The 13,916-nt window shown below is 41.5% G+C and overlaps 1 protein-coding gene across 2 annotated transcripts; it reads right to left on the bottom strand.

Moving 5' to 3' along the window:
• Positions 1–617: 617 nt before the first annotated feature.
• Positions 618–13,342, bottom strand: naprt (nicotinate phosphoribosyltransferase). Of its 2 annotated transcripts, none has more exons than XM_052095284.1 (13): positions 12,956–13,342; positions 8,490–8,617; positions 8,329–8,411; positions 5,461–5,591; positions 5,239–5,354; positions 4,726–4,922; positions 4,392–4,529; positions 2,624–2,708; positions 2,387–2,467; positions 2,167–2,269; positions 1,853–2,010; positions 1,060–1,167; positions 618–980 (listed from the first exon to the last, which is right to left on the bottom strand). In XM_052095284.1, the coding sequence occupies exons 1-13, from the start codon at positions 13,203–13,205 to the stop codon at positions 894–896; spliced, it is 1,665 nt and encodes a 554-aa protein (XP_051951244.1). In that variant the 5' UTR covers positions 13,206–13,342; the 3' UTR covers positions 618–893. The 2 variants fall into 2 exon arrangements, with proteins under 2 accessions (XP_051951244.1, XP_051951242.1); XM_052095282.1 differs by having other exon boundaries at positions 4,392–4,532; positions 12,956–13,341.
• Between the last annotated feature and the right edge of the window lie 574 nt (positions 13,343–13,916).

Here is a 13,916-nt window from a genome sequence, read left to right as displayed (position 1 = left end):
ATGGGGTAACCAAATTGGCCCGGTTGCTAGGGAGGGTAGAGTCACATGGGGTAACCAAATTGGCCTGGTTGCTAGGGAGGGTAGAGTCACATGGGGTAACCAAATTGTCCTGGTTGCTAGGGAGGGTAGAGTCACGTGGGGTAACCAAATTGTCCTGGTTGCTAGGGAGGGTAGAGTCACGTGGGGTAACCTCCTCGTGGTGGTGATTAGTGGTTCTCTCAATGGGGCGTGTGGTGAGTTGTGTGTGGATCGTGGAGAGTAGCATGAGTCTCCACATGCTGTGAGTCTCCGCGGTGTCATGCACAACGAGTCACGTGATCAGATGCGCGGATCGATGGTCTCAGACGCGGAGGCAACTGAGACTCATCCTCCACTGTCCACTTGTCTGGATTGAGGTGAGTAACAGCGCCACCACGAGGACCTACTAAGTAGGTGGAAATTTGGACATTCCAAATTAGGGAGAAAAGGACTATTAAAATTAAAAAAAGGAGTATTTTGTGAGTATGCAATTCCGAACATTGCCAGATAATGTTTTTTTGGTTCTATCGAATGTCCTAGTGATCCTTGTTTAAGCATAAATAAATACCAATTCTGAGTCTGCTTATGTATATAAATACTTTATTACAACGTCATACATAAGTACAGTTTTATTAATTAATTCTATTCATTAGTAAATCAGTAGAAGTGCGCCAATACCATATTCTACAATCAAGACTGGTAGAGTATCTTGTAACTGGTGTTTGATGGGGACAAACCAGCAGTACTGGTGCATCTCTGTTAATAAAATCATTTCTTTTTAAGGGCACTCCGGGACTTCAAGACACTTTTTCCTTTGGATTTCATGGCTTTAAAATTAGATGTGATATGATTAACAGGAAAGCCTGTTCTCAGCTTCAGTTGGACAGCAGGAAGTTGCTGCCTTTACTGGTTCCTCTGGTGATGTCAGAGACCAGCGAGTGCAGGCGCTCTGATAAAGCCACCTACAGTATAGAAACACAGTTTCAGTCAGAGACAGTATTCAGGTGTGTTTATTACAGTTACTGATATAGAGAAACTCACAGTGTAATTGTGCGGTTCCTGTAGTCTCTTGTGGTGCGGATGAAGTGTTTGTAGAGAAATCTGGGCTCGTTCTCGACTCTCTGATGCACTGTTTAGAGGGAATGTGATCTGTGCACACAAAGCAGGTCAATTCACTTTATAGGGGTCATTTTATTATTATCATTCTCATCACTAATTTGAATCCCTGTGGTAGAAATGATATTGCTGTTAATTATACAGGGTGCCTTCTAACTAGGTATATATTGACAATTTTACCAATTTAATTTTATTATTAGTTTTGCATAATTTTTTGCTTCATGCGTGTGTGTGTGTGTGTGGCATACACACACACACACACACACATAATATATATATTTATATATAAGTATACAGTATACATCTATAGTATATATATATATATGGTTACATGTTAATTGTTTAAGTGCTTTATTTGTACTATTTAGAAGTGTTTACATTGATATGTAAAACATGTGCTAAAACGGTTGTAGAGCGGAGGAGGGCGGGGCCAGGCTGGAATGAACCGCGCCCGGGCCCCAATCAGCCTGATGGGGTGCGCGAGGGATAAAGGCGGCCGGTGACGACAGTTCGAGAGAGAGAGAATTACAGACAGCTGCCCTGTATGTGTTTGTGTGTCTTTTTATTTAATGAAATATTATTTATATTATTAAGCCGGTTCTCGACTCCTCCTTTCCCTTTAACCCCCTTACAACGGTACTGTCTCTTTAAGAGTTCGTTCAGCCAGCATCTCAATGAAGTGTTTTGGATGAGCGCATATTAATGAGGTTTTGTTTACCTGACCACAGGAAAAGACATTCAAGCGTAGGCTGGTCACTTGAACAGGTGTGACCGATTGCACCGTCTTGTGCAGTTCTAGAGGATAGCAGGTCAGTGAGACGCCCACTTTCGGGGCAGGTTCTTCTGATAAACAGATCAGATCCATTTGTGGATGACCTGCGAAACACAGAAGGTCAAATCGACATGAGAATGTAAACAAGAGGCTGTGTGATGTAGTTGACCTCTAATGCGCCGTTACATGACACAGATCTGGTTGTATCTGTAAATAAAATAAAAAGATGGCTGCTGAAGGTTAATGAGGTAAATACTGACCGTCTGTGTCCAGAAGTCTATAGACGGACTTCCTTCCTGGCAGTGTGCTCTTCTCTGGATCTTCACTCATCTTCATTCTGGGCTGACCTCTGACCTCTACCAACTTACGTGGAGGAGAATGTTGATGAAAGATTATGAAGAACATTTTTCATCTTTAGAATAACTTGCACTGATGAATCATGCAATATAAGACCAGTAATGTGCGTCAAGTCTGTGTTACCTTATATACACACCCCAGAGAGGGCTGACGTGTGCACGTGACGAGATGAGTGCCCACCCCGACAACATCAATCTCATTATCCTGACAGAGACAAAGATCAGGTAAGTTTATGCAAACTTTCATTTTGTGTTTCACTTCCAGAAGTCGTCGTATGTGTTTGGAACAACATGAGGGTGAGGAACAGGTGCCAGAATTTTCACTTTTTGGGTGAAGTATTCCTTTCATTTGTTTACTTACTTTTTTGTTGAGTTCAGCAAGACTGTGTTCAGAAATGCTGTTTGTGCCGACTATGAGGAGAGACTCAAACTGAGGTATAGAGAAACTGCAGACAGACAGAGACTGTGACTGTGTGTTATAGGGCAAAACACATGAATAAATGTGCGGGGTATTCTTTACACCCAAATTTAAGATAAAGAACAAATAATATCGAACAATAAGACTTTAAAATTTTTATTTTTTTTTTTGCATTGTCACATTATTTGCAATTTGCATAATGCAATAATGAGAATCATCCTGCCTAGACAAAACAATTAAATAATATATATATATAATAAAAATGTATATTACATTTTGTTATTTTATATTTAAATTAAAATTGTAAACTTTATTTTATAATTACATTTACACTGATTTTATGAATACTATATATATTATATAAATATAAATATAATTTATCTAGAACAATAAGCTTTCAAATTTTTATTACATTATTAAAAAAAATAGAACAATGACATCATCCTGCATAGAAAAACAATATATAATTAACATTTATATTACATTTTGTTATTTTATATTTAAATACAATTTTTATCCAACTTTATTTAATAATTTAATTTACACAAATTTAAATTTTTAAATTTACACTTCAAATTTTTTAATTTTTATTATTGCATTAAAATAACGTGACAATGCAAAAACAAATTTAAAGGCTTATTTTTTGAAAAATAAGCTTGACATTTTTTTTTTCACTATCACATTATTTTAATGCAATAATAAAAATGACAAAATTTAAATCTTGGGTTTGTGTATCTCAGTGAGTATTGACGCTGACTAGCACACCTGGAGTCACAAGTTTGAATCCAGGGCCTGCTGAGTGACTCCAGCCAGGTCTCCTAAGCAACCAAATTGGCCGGTTGCTAGGGAGGGTAGAGTCACATGGGGTAACCTCCTCGTGGTGGTGATTAGTGGTTCTCTCAATGGGGCGTGTGGTGAGTTGTGTGTGGATCGTGGAGAGTAGCATGAGCCTCCACATGCTGTGAGTCTCCGCGGTGTCATGCACAACGAGTCACGTGATCAGATGCGCGGATTGACGTCTCAGAAGCGGAGGCGAGTGAGACTTGTAACCGAGTAACCGCGCCATCACGAGGACCTACTAAGTAGTGGGAATTGGGCATTCCATATTGGGAGAAAAAATAAAATAAAATCATCCTGCCTAGACAAAAAATATATAATTGAAATGCAAATGACATTTTGTTATATTTAAATTACAATTTTATCTAACTTTATTTTTATAATTTAATTTACACTGAATTTATGACTAATATATATATATATTAAAAAAGAATTACATAGAAAATAAGCCTTTACATTTGATCTATTTTAATGCAATAAATATTTTTTATATATATATATATATATATGGACCCCTCGCTCCCTTTACAGTGAAAAATACATACCTTTATTGCTATATAGTAGCAGATATTACAGTAAGAATGGGGAAAGGGGGAATACAAAATTACAAACATATAACAATGCAAAAAATCATAATGGTCTTTTAAAAAAATAGGCAAAATATGTTTTTATAATGCATTAAAATACATATAAAATCATATATAACATACGTATTAAAATGTGTATTTATATTTGTTCATATTATACATATTCAAATATTGTTTTCTTTGGATGTAGAAGTGAAATATGACCCAGAAATGACAGTTTTGTCCGATTTAGTTATAATAATTATTATTATTAAACCGTATGTGATATGAAGAGAAGTGTGTCTCACTGTTTGCTGCATTCTTTGAAGACTCGCCGCACTTCCAGCGACTGCATGCAGAGGTCGCCACTGTCCAGCCTCACGCCCAGCGGCTGATACTGCAGCTCACACAGCGCCAACGCCACGGCACAGAAACACAGCAGACCACTGCTGCACAACACAAACACTTCAGTTAAACTCTCCTTAATATGTTGTTTCAAACTAGCTGTGTCCGCTAGACAGCAATGAACATAAAAGGAGTCAAATTGAGATGTATTCTAATGAATTATCTCCTGAGAAAATAGTTCAAAATGAACTCAAACATTTCAAGAGGTAATGCAAATTACATCTGGGAATGTCTTACCAGCTGACGCTGTAGCTGTCAATCACAGGCAGGAAGTTTTGAGGGTAAGCGATGGCATAGGACAGGAAGGCCGCCAGCTCGCCTTCTCGAATGAGGTCAGTCTTTGACCCCAATAACTGGCACACGTGACCCAGCTGACCCTTCACCAGACTGATAAAGTCAATGGGGGGGCCGCCGCCGCCCGCGGGCACCAGAGTCTGTCATGACAAATCAATCAGTACAGATCAGCGTTTATCTGCAATGCCATTGTTAGCCAAACATCAGTCATCAAATAGTAAATGAAGCCTATTTTAAAGACCATTTTCATTGTGAGATTATTGTTACGACAATTACAGAATGTTCCCCGTCCAATCTGACTCGCCCCATTCACTGTTTTTCACTTCTTTCTTGCTATTTTAGGATGAGAGATAATCTGTAAATGTTCTTGCCAGTTTTTGTGAGTTTCACTCCACTACTACGTAAACAATCCCGTTCATGACATCATTAATGACAGGAAGTGACCTCACAACACACCTGTGGCCACACCTCCTCCAAGGAGGAAAAGGAAGTGACATAAGAGTGCGCCATGGTGCCTGCAACTGGAATTCCATACAGACGGCCAGCGAGAGCGTTACTCGACAAATCGAACCCTGAGAAAGATATAGATTGAGGTAAACATCGGTTTCCGGTTCTGACGCTTTCAAAAGGTGTCCAAATCGAAACACACACCTTTTGAATGCGTGTGGGGTCACTTACCTCCAATATATGTATAACGAGAGGCGGTCAGTCCTCCGTCTGGGCCCTGAGCTCTTCGGAGACCCATCTCCATTAATCTACGGCTTGAACCAGCAGCCAATCGGAATCGAGCAGCATTGCTGCACACTAGACTGAGAGAATTTACACAAGTTACTCTTTTGTTTTATTTTATCCACAATGTGTCACGCCCAATTCCCAATGCGCTCTAAGTCCTCGTGGTGACGTAGTGACTCGCCTCAATCCGGGTGGTGGAGGACGAATCTCAGTTGCCTCCGCTTCCGAGACCGTCAATCCGCGCATCTTATCACGTGACTCGTTGAGCGCGATACCGTGGAGACGTAGCATCCACGCACAACTCACCACGCGCCCCTCCGAGAGCGAGAACCATATTATAGCGACCACGAGGAGGTTACCCCATGTGACTCTACCCTCCCTAGCAACCGGGCCAATTTGGTTGCTTAGGAGACCTGACTGGAGTCACTCAGCACTCCTTGGATTCGAACTCGCGACTCCAGGTGTGATAGTCAGCGTCAATACTCGCTGTGCTACCCAGGCCCTATAAAGTTTCTCTTAATACAATCCTAAACTACAGGTGGCACTTTCCACTAATAGAATATAAAGCGGCGGATCATTTTATAGAACACCGCATACAATTGTGACACCCAGGAAGTGACATCATTTGGACCCATTTGCAGCATTCTCATTCTATGTTCTCAATTGATTCACACATTTTAGTGTTGACTACATTCATCAAGCTCTGACCTGTTACCAAAGTCATTGAAGGTAAAACAATTTTATTTATTCATCTTTAACTCTGGTGCATTTTTGGGCTGCCGCCTCCAATTATATCACACTTATTAAATGCCCAAAAATGGTTTGTTTTAGAAAACCCCCCAAATAATTTTTTGTTTTACTCCAGTTATTCATCAATAATATTGAATGTGTTTACAACAGTAAGATAAAATAAAAAAATTAATAATAATAATAATAATAATAATGTTTTTTATGTTGTCCTAACTTTGCAAGCATGTAATTCTGGTTCTGTTCACAACATCTCACTGCAAAAATTCTAATTTCATTCCACTAGATGGCAGCAAGTATTAGGAAAAATATTTTTTTCTCTATCACATTCCATCACAATATACAGATCTGAAATGTAGGTGGCGCTCTAACACATTTTACCCCTCACAGATGTGAACTGTAGGTGGCGCTCTAACACATTTTACCCCTCACAGATCTGAAATGTAGGGGGCGCTCTAACACATTATACCCCTCACAGATGTGAACTGTAGGGGGCGCTCTAACACATTATACCCCTCACAGATGTGAACTGTAGGTGGCGCTCTAACACATTATACCCCTCACAGATGTGAACTGTAGGTGGCGCTCTAACACATTTTACCCCTCACAGATGTGAACTGTAGGTGGCGCTCTAACACATTTTACCCCTCACAGATGTGAACTGTAGGGGGCGCTCTAACACATTATACCCCTCACAGATGTGAACTGTAGGTGGCGCTCTAACACATTATACCCCTCACAGATGTGCTCATCCATAGACATTCAGTCTAATGTTCAGTTCAAGCAACACCCTCATTATTTCATTGAATATCTCGGCCTCTGAGTGGACTACAAGCTCAATCTAGGGGTCATTAGAAAGCTGAGATCCTCTCCTTCACATTGATAATCATTAGTCTAAATAATGATTTGTTATGTTTGTTCCTTCTGGATGGCTTATTTTGTTCTGGACATCTAAGATATAAAATTTAATATAAATGAATATATAAAAGCAGATATAAATGTTTTAGCTATTTGGGGCTTACAGCAGCAGTGGCGGAGCTAGGGGCCATGGCCACCCCTCTCGCAATTGCTGTTTTGGTCATTTTTTGGCACAATTTAGTTCCTTAGTAATGTAAATGTAGTAAATATACAAACTTGACATGTGCGCACACCAAGGTCGCCAAACCTCTCTGTCGCGGGTGTCATTGTATCCATTGTATCCTATTATTTTGATATAAATATTTATACCACATGACCACTAGGGGGCACTGATTTGCGATGTGGATGCTTTCAGGCCATATTTTCTTATTTTACGTAACATAAATGCAGAAGTGATGGTGTTTTAGGAAAAGTTCAGATTCTAAGCTTTCAAATGGTACCACACACAGTATTTGTACCTGATATTTTGGTATATAGCCTAAATTGGTACCTGATTTTGGTGTCCGTGTACTGTAACGTTTTAAGCGTAAACTTACTTCGCGATATAGCGGCAGAGTTTAAGTGTATTGGGGAGGGAGATTGTTACCAATTTTCTTTTTTTCATTTACATAACATGGAAATTTACTATTTTTAAGAGTTTTAAGAGTTTATAATCATATAACAATAGTAGCAATAGTAGCGTTTTTAAAGGCACTACTAATTGCCTGTTTTCTGTTTCTGGTCTCAAGACGTAAACGAACCATTATGAGCGATCCAGATGGAGAACACCAATCATTTAAGCGTTATTTAGAGTAAAAATGTATTTCAGGCTCAACTTGTGCAGTTGTTGGCTGTCATAACAACTCAAAGTAGTTAATGATATCAACGAAACTAACCTCGGACCATCGTTTCACGTCATCTACACCCCAAAATGAATGGTCGTCTTGATTCTGTAAAGTATGGGCACTGTAGAGCCACGTTTTTTGACAATTTCTACAAATGTAATTCTTCGCCCGCTAAGTATATACGCCAAAGTGGGTGAAAACACTGGAGACCGGAAATTGAAAACAGGCAAATCGTGGAACACTTCCATTTCCGCGTATATAAGGATGGCATTTAAAAGAATGATTTCTATTGTATATTTGCGTTTGTAAATGCTCATTCATATACCTGGCATAGTTAACCAAGCAAAGCAGACTCGTCTCCAGCAGTTGAACTACTGCCAATGGTCCAGATACTTCCAACAGTGGAACCTAAATACAACACAAATCACACTTCACACGTCGCATCACAGATGATGTTTACTCTGGACCGCTTGATGATTTACATACTCTGGCGAAGACGACGGAGCCTTCGGGTACAGCTGAGACGGACACTGTTGAACAGTCCAGCTCCTTTAGATATGTGAAGAAAGCAGGATCAGTGTTCACCGGAAGAACTGAGCGTAAATATTCCACATCTGTAACACACAAGATGAGACTGAGCTTAATAACTAGTAAGGACAGGAAACAAACGAAGTGGAAAGTGGTCTGCTGGTCTTTGCTGGTCACCAAGCTGGTTTACACTGGTCGGGGTGGTCTAGTTTAGCCCTTTAAGCTTGGACGGCGGGCCCACGATGATTTGTTTTAATCAAAATATTAATAACGGCAGGCTTGACCAGCACAGAATAGGTATCGTTTTAAAGCTTAGAAGCTCTACTTTACAATGCATGCAGGCATTATGATAAAAACTGAACAAGTGCTTTGAAACATGCAGACAAATCAGAAGTGTTTCCGCAACTTCTTGCAATCTGGCTGAAAACACGTTAGCTTTCCTGGATCACATGACGTCATTGGAAATACGTTCGTGTCATGGAGCGCTAAATCAATCGGATTAGGTTCAGATTGCTCCAACCAGCGTCTCAGCGCCAGTGGTGAGCGCCTCCGCGGCAGTGGTGAGCGCCTCAGCGCCAGTGGTGAGCGCCTCCGTACCAGTGGTGAGCGTCTCAGCGCCAGTGGTGAGCGCCTCAGCGCCAGTGGTGAGCGTCTCTGCTCCAGTGGTGAGCGCCTCTGCTCCAGTGGTGAGCGTCTCAGCGCCAGTGGTGAGCGTCTCAGCGCCAGTGGTGAGCGTCTCAGCGCCAGTGATGAGCGTCTCCGCGCCAGTGATGAGCGCCTCCGCACCAGTGGTGAGCGCCTCCGTACCAGTGATGAGCGTCTCCGCACCAGTGGTGAGCGCCTCCGTGCCAGTGATGAGCGTCTCCGCGCCAGTGGTGAGCGCCTCCGCACCAGTGATGAGCGTCTCCGCACCAGTGGTGAGCGCCTCAGCGCCAGTGGTGAGCGTCTCTGCTCCAGTGGTGAGCGTCTCAGCGCCAGTGGTGAGCGTCTCCGCTCCAGTGGTGAGCGCCTCAGCGCCAGTGATGAGCGTCTCCGCACCAGTGGTGAGCGCCTCCGCGCCAGTGGTGAGCGTCTCCGCGCCAGTGGTGAGCGCCTCCGCACCAGTGGTGAGCGCCTCAGCGCCAGTGGTGAGCGCCACCGCTCCAGTGGTGAGCGCCTCAGCGCCAGTGGTGAGCGATTCAGCGCCAGTGGTGAGCGCTTCAGCGCCAGTGGTGAGCGTCTTCACGCCAGTGGTGAGCGTCTCTGCTCATCACTTTTTTTAAAGGCCCAGCCTACAGTAAAACTGTCATAACTTACCATTTGGCTTACATTTGTATTCTTACAACAGGCTTCACTAATCAAATAAACCTGGAGGTTGCTTGCAAGGATGTTGGTTAAACAGTGCAGAATTCTTCAATAATTACCTCTTTGTGCATATATTATCGTTTCTAACCGCTAGTGTGCACTATAATGCTCTTTTGAGCTCTTCTATGACATCACTTATCGCCTGAACTTTGTAAATTCAACATGCACCAACAAACAAACATAGTGAGTGTGTGACCTGTAAATCTTGAACATGTGCAAAACATGTGACTTCACTCTGTAGTGTAATTTATACACTGTACACACAGTACTGACCTGAGCATGACCTCGTGAGGTTCAAGATTGAGTTCATCATGTGCATGACATTCGTGGAAACATTGTGTTCTCGCCACTGACTGACAAGATATTTAGGCTGTGTCTCAGAACCTAGATAGCTGCCTACCTAGGCAGCATTTCGTACATCACAGACCATTCCGAGTCAACAGTGCCCAGATTCGCATGCCCAAGCGTTTTGCCTAAGTAGGTCGTTCACTACGTTTTGGAAAACATGCCAAAAAATGCTGTCTAAAAAGTCAGCTCACTAAGCTTTGCAAAAAATGTTGTCTAGGTAGGTAGCTCACTAGGTTTTGAGACACACAGCATGAAGTCTATACGTTTACTCACTGGGTTTTAGACACTTTCCCAAAACTTCTGCCCAAGTAGGTTGTTTACTACGTTTTGGAAAACGCCCAAAAAAATGCCCAAACATGCCATTTATAAAGTTAGCTCACTAGGATTTGAGAAACATGCTCAAAAACTCTGTCTAGGTAGGCGACTCACTATATTTTGATTCACATAACCAATAATATTGTATAGATAGTCAGCTCACTGGGTTAAGCAAGCGCCCAAAATGCTGTCTTGATAGTACGCTCACTAGGTTTGAGACATTCCAGAAAATGCTGTCTACAAAGTAAGCTCACTAAGTTTTGAAAACACATCCCCCCAAAAAGCTGTCTAGGTAGGTTGCTTACAATGTTTTGGAAAGACATGCTCAAAAAAAACATTTAGGTAGTCAGCTCACTAGGTTGAGTCAACCCCAAAAATGCTGTCTACAAAGTCAGCTTTATACATTTTGATACACATCCCCAAAAAAGCTGTCTATATAGTCAGCTCACTGGGTTAAGCAAGTGCCCAAAATGCTGTCTACAAAGTAAGTGCACTAAGTTTAAGAACACCCCCCCCCCCCCCAAAAAAAAAGCTGTCTAGGTAGGTAGCTCACAATGTTTTGTAAAGACATGCCCCAAACTACCATTTAGGTAGTCAGCTTAATAGGTTTTGAGTCACCCCAAAAAATGCTGTCTAGATAGTACGCTCACTAGGTTGAGACACAGGCCAAAAAATGCTGTCTACAAAGTAAGCTCACTAAGTTTAACACATCCCCCCAAAAAAGCTGTCTAGGTAGTCAGCTCACTGGGTTAATCAAGCACTCAAAATGCTGTCTTGATAGTACGCTCACTAGGTTTTGAGCCACATCCCCCAAAAATGCTGTCTACAAAGTAAGCTCACTATGTTTTTGAAAGACATGCCCCAAAATTCTATTTAGGTAGTCAGCTCAATGTTTTGAGTCACCCCAAAAATGCTGTCTAGATAGTACGCTCACTAGGTTGTTCACTACATTTTGGAAAACATTCCCAAACATGCTGTCTACAAAGTGTTTTGAGAACACATCCACAAAGATGCTGTCTCGATAGTAAGCTCACTATGTTGTTCTCTACGTTTTGGAAAACATTCCCAAACATGCTGTCTACAAAGTAAGCTCACTATGTTTTGAGAACACATCCACAAAGATGCTGTCTCGATAGTACAATCACTAGGTTGTTCACTACGTTTTGGAAAACATGCCCAAACATGCTGCCTACAAAGTAAGCTCACTAAGTTTTGAGAACACATCCCCCATAAAAGCTGTATAGGTAGTCAGCTTACCGGGTTAAGCAAGAGCCCAAAATGCTGTCTTGATAGTATGCTCACTAGGTTTAGAGACACGTTCCAAAAAATGCTGTCTACAAAGTAAGCTCACTAAGTTTAAGAACACATACCCCCAAAAAATCTAAGTAGGTAGCTCACAATGTTTTGGAAAGACATGCCCCAAAATTCTATTTAGGTAGTCAGCTCAATATGTTTTGAGAACACCCCCAAAAAGGTGTCTAGATAGTACGCACACTAGGTTGTTCACTACGTTTTGGAAAACATGCCCAAACATGCTATCTACAAAGTAAGCTCACTAAGTTTTGAGAACACTTCCTTAAATAAGCTGTCTAGGTAGTCAGCTCACTGGATTAAGCAAGAGCCCAAAATGCTGTCTTGATAGTATGCTCACTAGGTTTAGAGACACGTTCCAAAAAATGCTGTCTACAAAGTAAGCTCACTAAGTTTAAGAACACATACCCCCAAAAAATCTAAGTAGGTAGCTCACAATGTTTTGGAAAGACATGCCCCAAAATTCTATTTAGGTAGTCAGCTCAATATGTTTTGAGAACACCCCCAAAAAGGTGTCTAGATAGTACGCACACTAGGTTGTTCACTACGTTTTGGAAAACATGCCCAAACATGCTATCTACAAAGTAAGCTCACTAAGTTTTGAGAACACTTCCCCTTAAATAAGCTGTCTAGGTAGTCAGCTCACTGGATTAAGCAAGAGCCCAAAATGCTGTCTTGATAGTATGCTCACTAGGTTTAGAGACACGTTCCAAAAAATGCTGTCTACAAAGTAAGCTCACTAAGTTTAAGAACACATACCCCCAAAAAATCTAAGTAGGTAGCTCACAATGTTTTGGAAAGACATGCCCCAAAATTCTATTTAGGTAGTCAGCTCAATATGTTTTGAGAACACCCCCAAAAAGGTGTCTAGATAGTACGCACACTAGGTTGTTCACTACGTTTTGGAAAACATGCCCAAACATGCTAGCTACAAAGTAAGCTCACTAAGTTTTGAGAACACTTCCCCTTAAATAAGCTGTCTAGGTAGTCAGCTCACTGGATTAAGCAAGAGCCCAAAATGCTGTCTTGATAGTACGCTCACTAGGTTTAGACACATGCGCAGAGATGCTGTCTAGGTAGTCAGCACACATGCAGCCCATACTCGCCGTCATCTGAGAATCTGAAGTTCTGCAGGAACAGCAAACAGTCGCTTAGTCCCGCAAACAGGGAAAATCCTCCGCCGAACGGGTTGTCCCGGAAGAACAGTTCAAACACGGCCGGCTCGTTGTGTCTGCCCGCGCGCCAGTACGCGTACGACATTGTGAACTGGTACAGATCCGTGAGTAACGGCGGAACCCGCTTCAGAACGGAGCGTGTGAGAGCCGGACACGCTTCATTACCCTCCGAAGTTGCCATTTTCAGTTTTGATGTTCTCTTTCTCCCTCTAGCTGACTTCTAGTAATTCTCAACTTTCCTTGGAGTACCTTCTCACACACATACACACAGCACGCTCACGTGTACCGGGTGACCCTTCACTCGGTTCCTGTTGTTTTTACTCTCCGCCCAGATACTATCGTGTGTTCTTAAATCACTCCTGTCACTGTTTTGTAAACTGTAGAAAAGTTGCAACACACTTCCAGTAGTGCTAATACTCTCGAGGCCAGTACTTTTGCGCTGCTTGACTCAAAATAGCTCATTAAACCCATTTCGAATATCATATCATTATGGATAGATAGATATATTTTGGGGGGAATGTTGATATTTCAACCTCAGTTCTTATAATACACTGTGTACACAAAATAGTTACACTCAGGACATTCAGGACAAAATGTCCCCATTGAAACCCATTAAAACTGCAATATTTGATCCCAGTGCCATTAAAGCATAAAATATTTTTCTCATGTTTAGCCTGTGGAGCAAATACAAGCTTTTCCCCTATTCTCTGTTTGATATATTATAGAGCACTGCAGGACAATTGAATAAATGATGCAGCTAAAATTGTGTGTGTGCGTTGTATGGATGTCAGAGTGTGTTTTGCATATGTGAATTGTGTGCGTGTAAAAACAACAGTGGCATTATGTAAACAAACTGGCATTTAAAGGGTTAAAATCCTGAAAATGAATGAAT

Source organism: Xyrauchen texanus, chromosome 28 (genome assembly GCF_025860055.1).
Source record: "Xyrauchen texanus isolate HMW12.3.18 chromosome 28, RBS_HiC_50CHRs, whole genome shotgun sequence".
NCBI classification, from domain to species: Eukaryota; Metazoa; Chordata; class Actinopteri; order Cypriniformes; family Catostomidae; genus Xyrauchen; species Xyrauchen texanus.
Note: the sequence above shows the minus strand (reverse complement) of the source record. Positions and strands in the feature narration are given on the sequence as shown.

Coding starts and splice junctions, on each gene's coding strand:
- naprt (XM_052095282.1), bottom strand. CDS start 13,205: ATGGCAACTTCGGAGGGTAATGAAGCGTGTCCGGCTCTCACACGCTCC. Junction 2,709..4,391: donor TTCAAAGAATGCAGCAAACA/GTGAGACACACT, acceptor GTCTGTCTGCAG/TTTCTCTATACCTCAGTTTG. Junction 2,468..2,623: donor TTGCTGAACTCAACAAAAAA/GTAAGTAAACAA, acceptor TGTCTCTGTCAG/GATAATGAGATTGATGTTGT.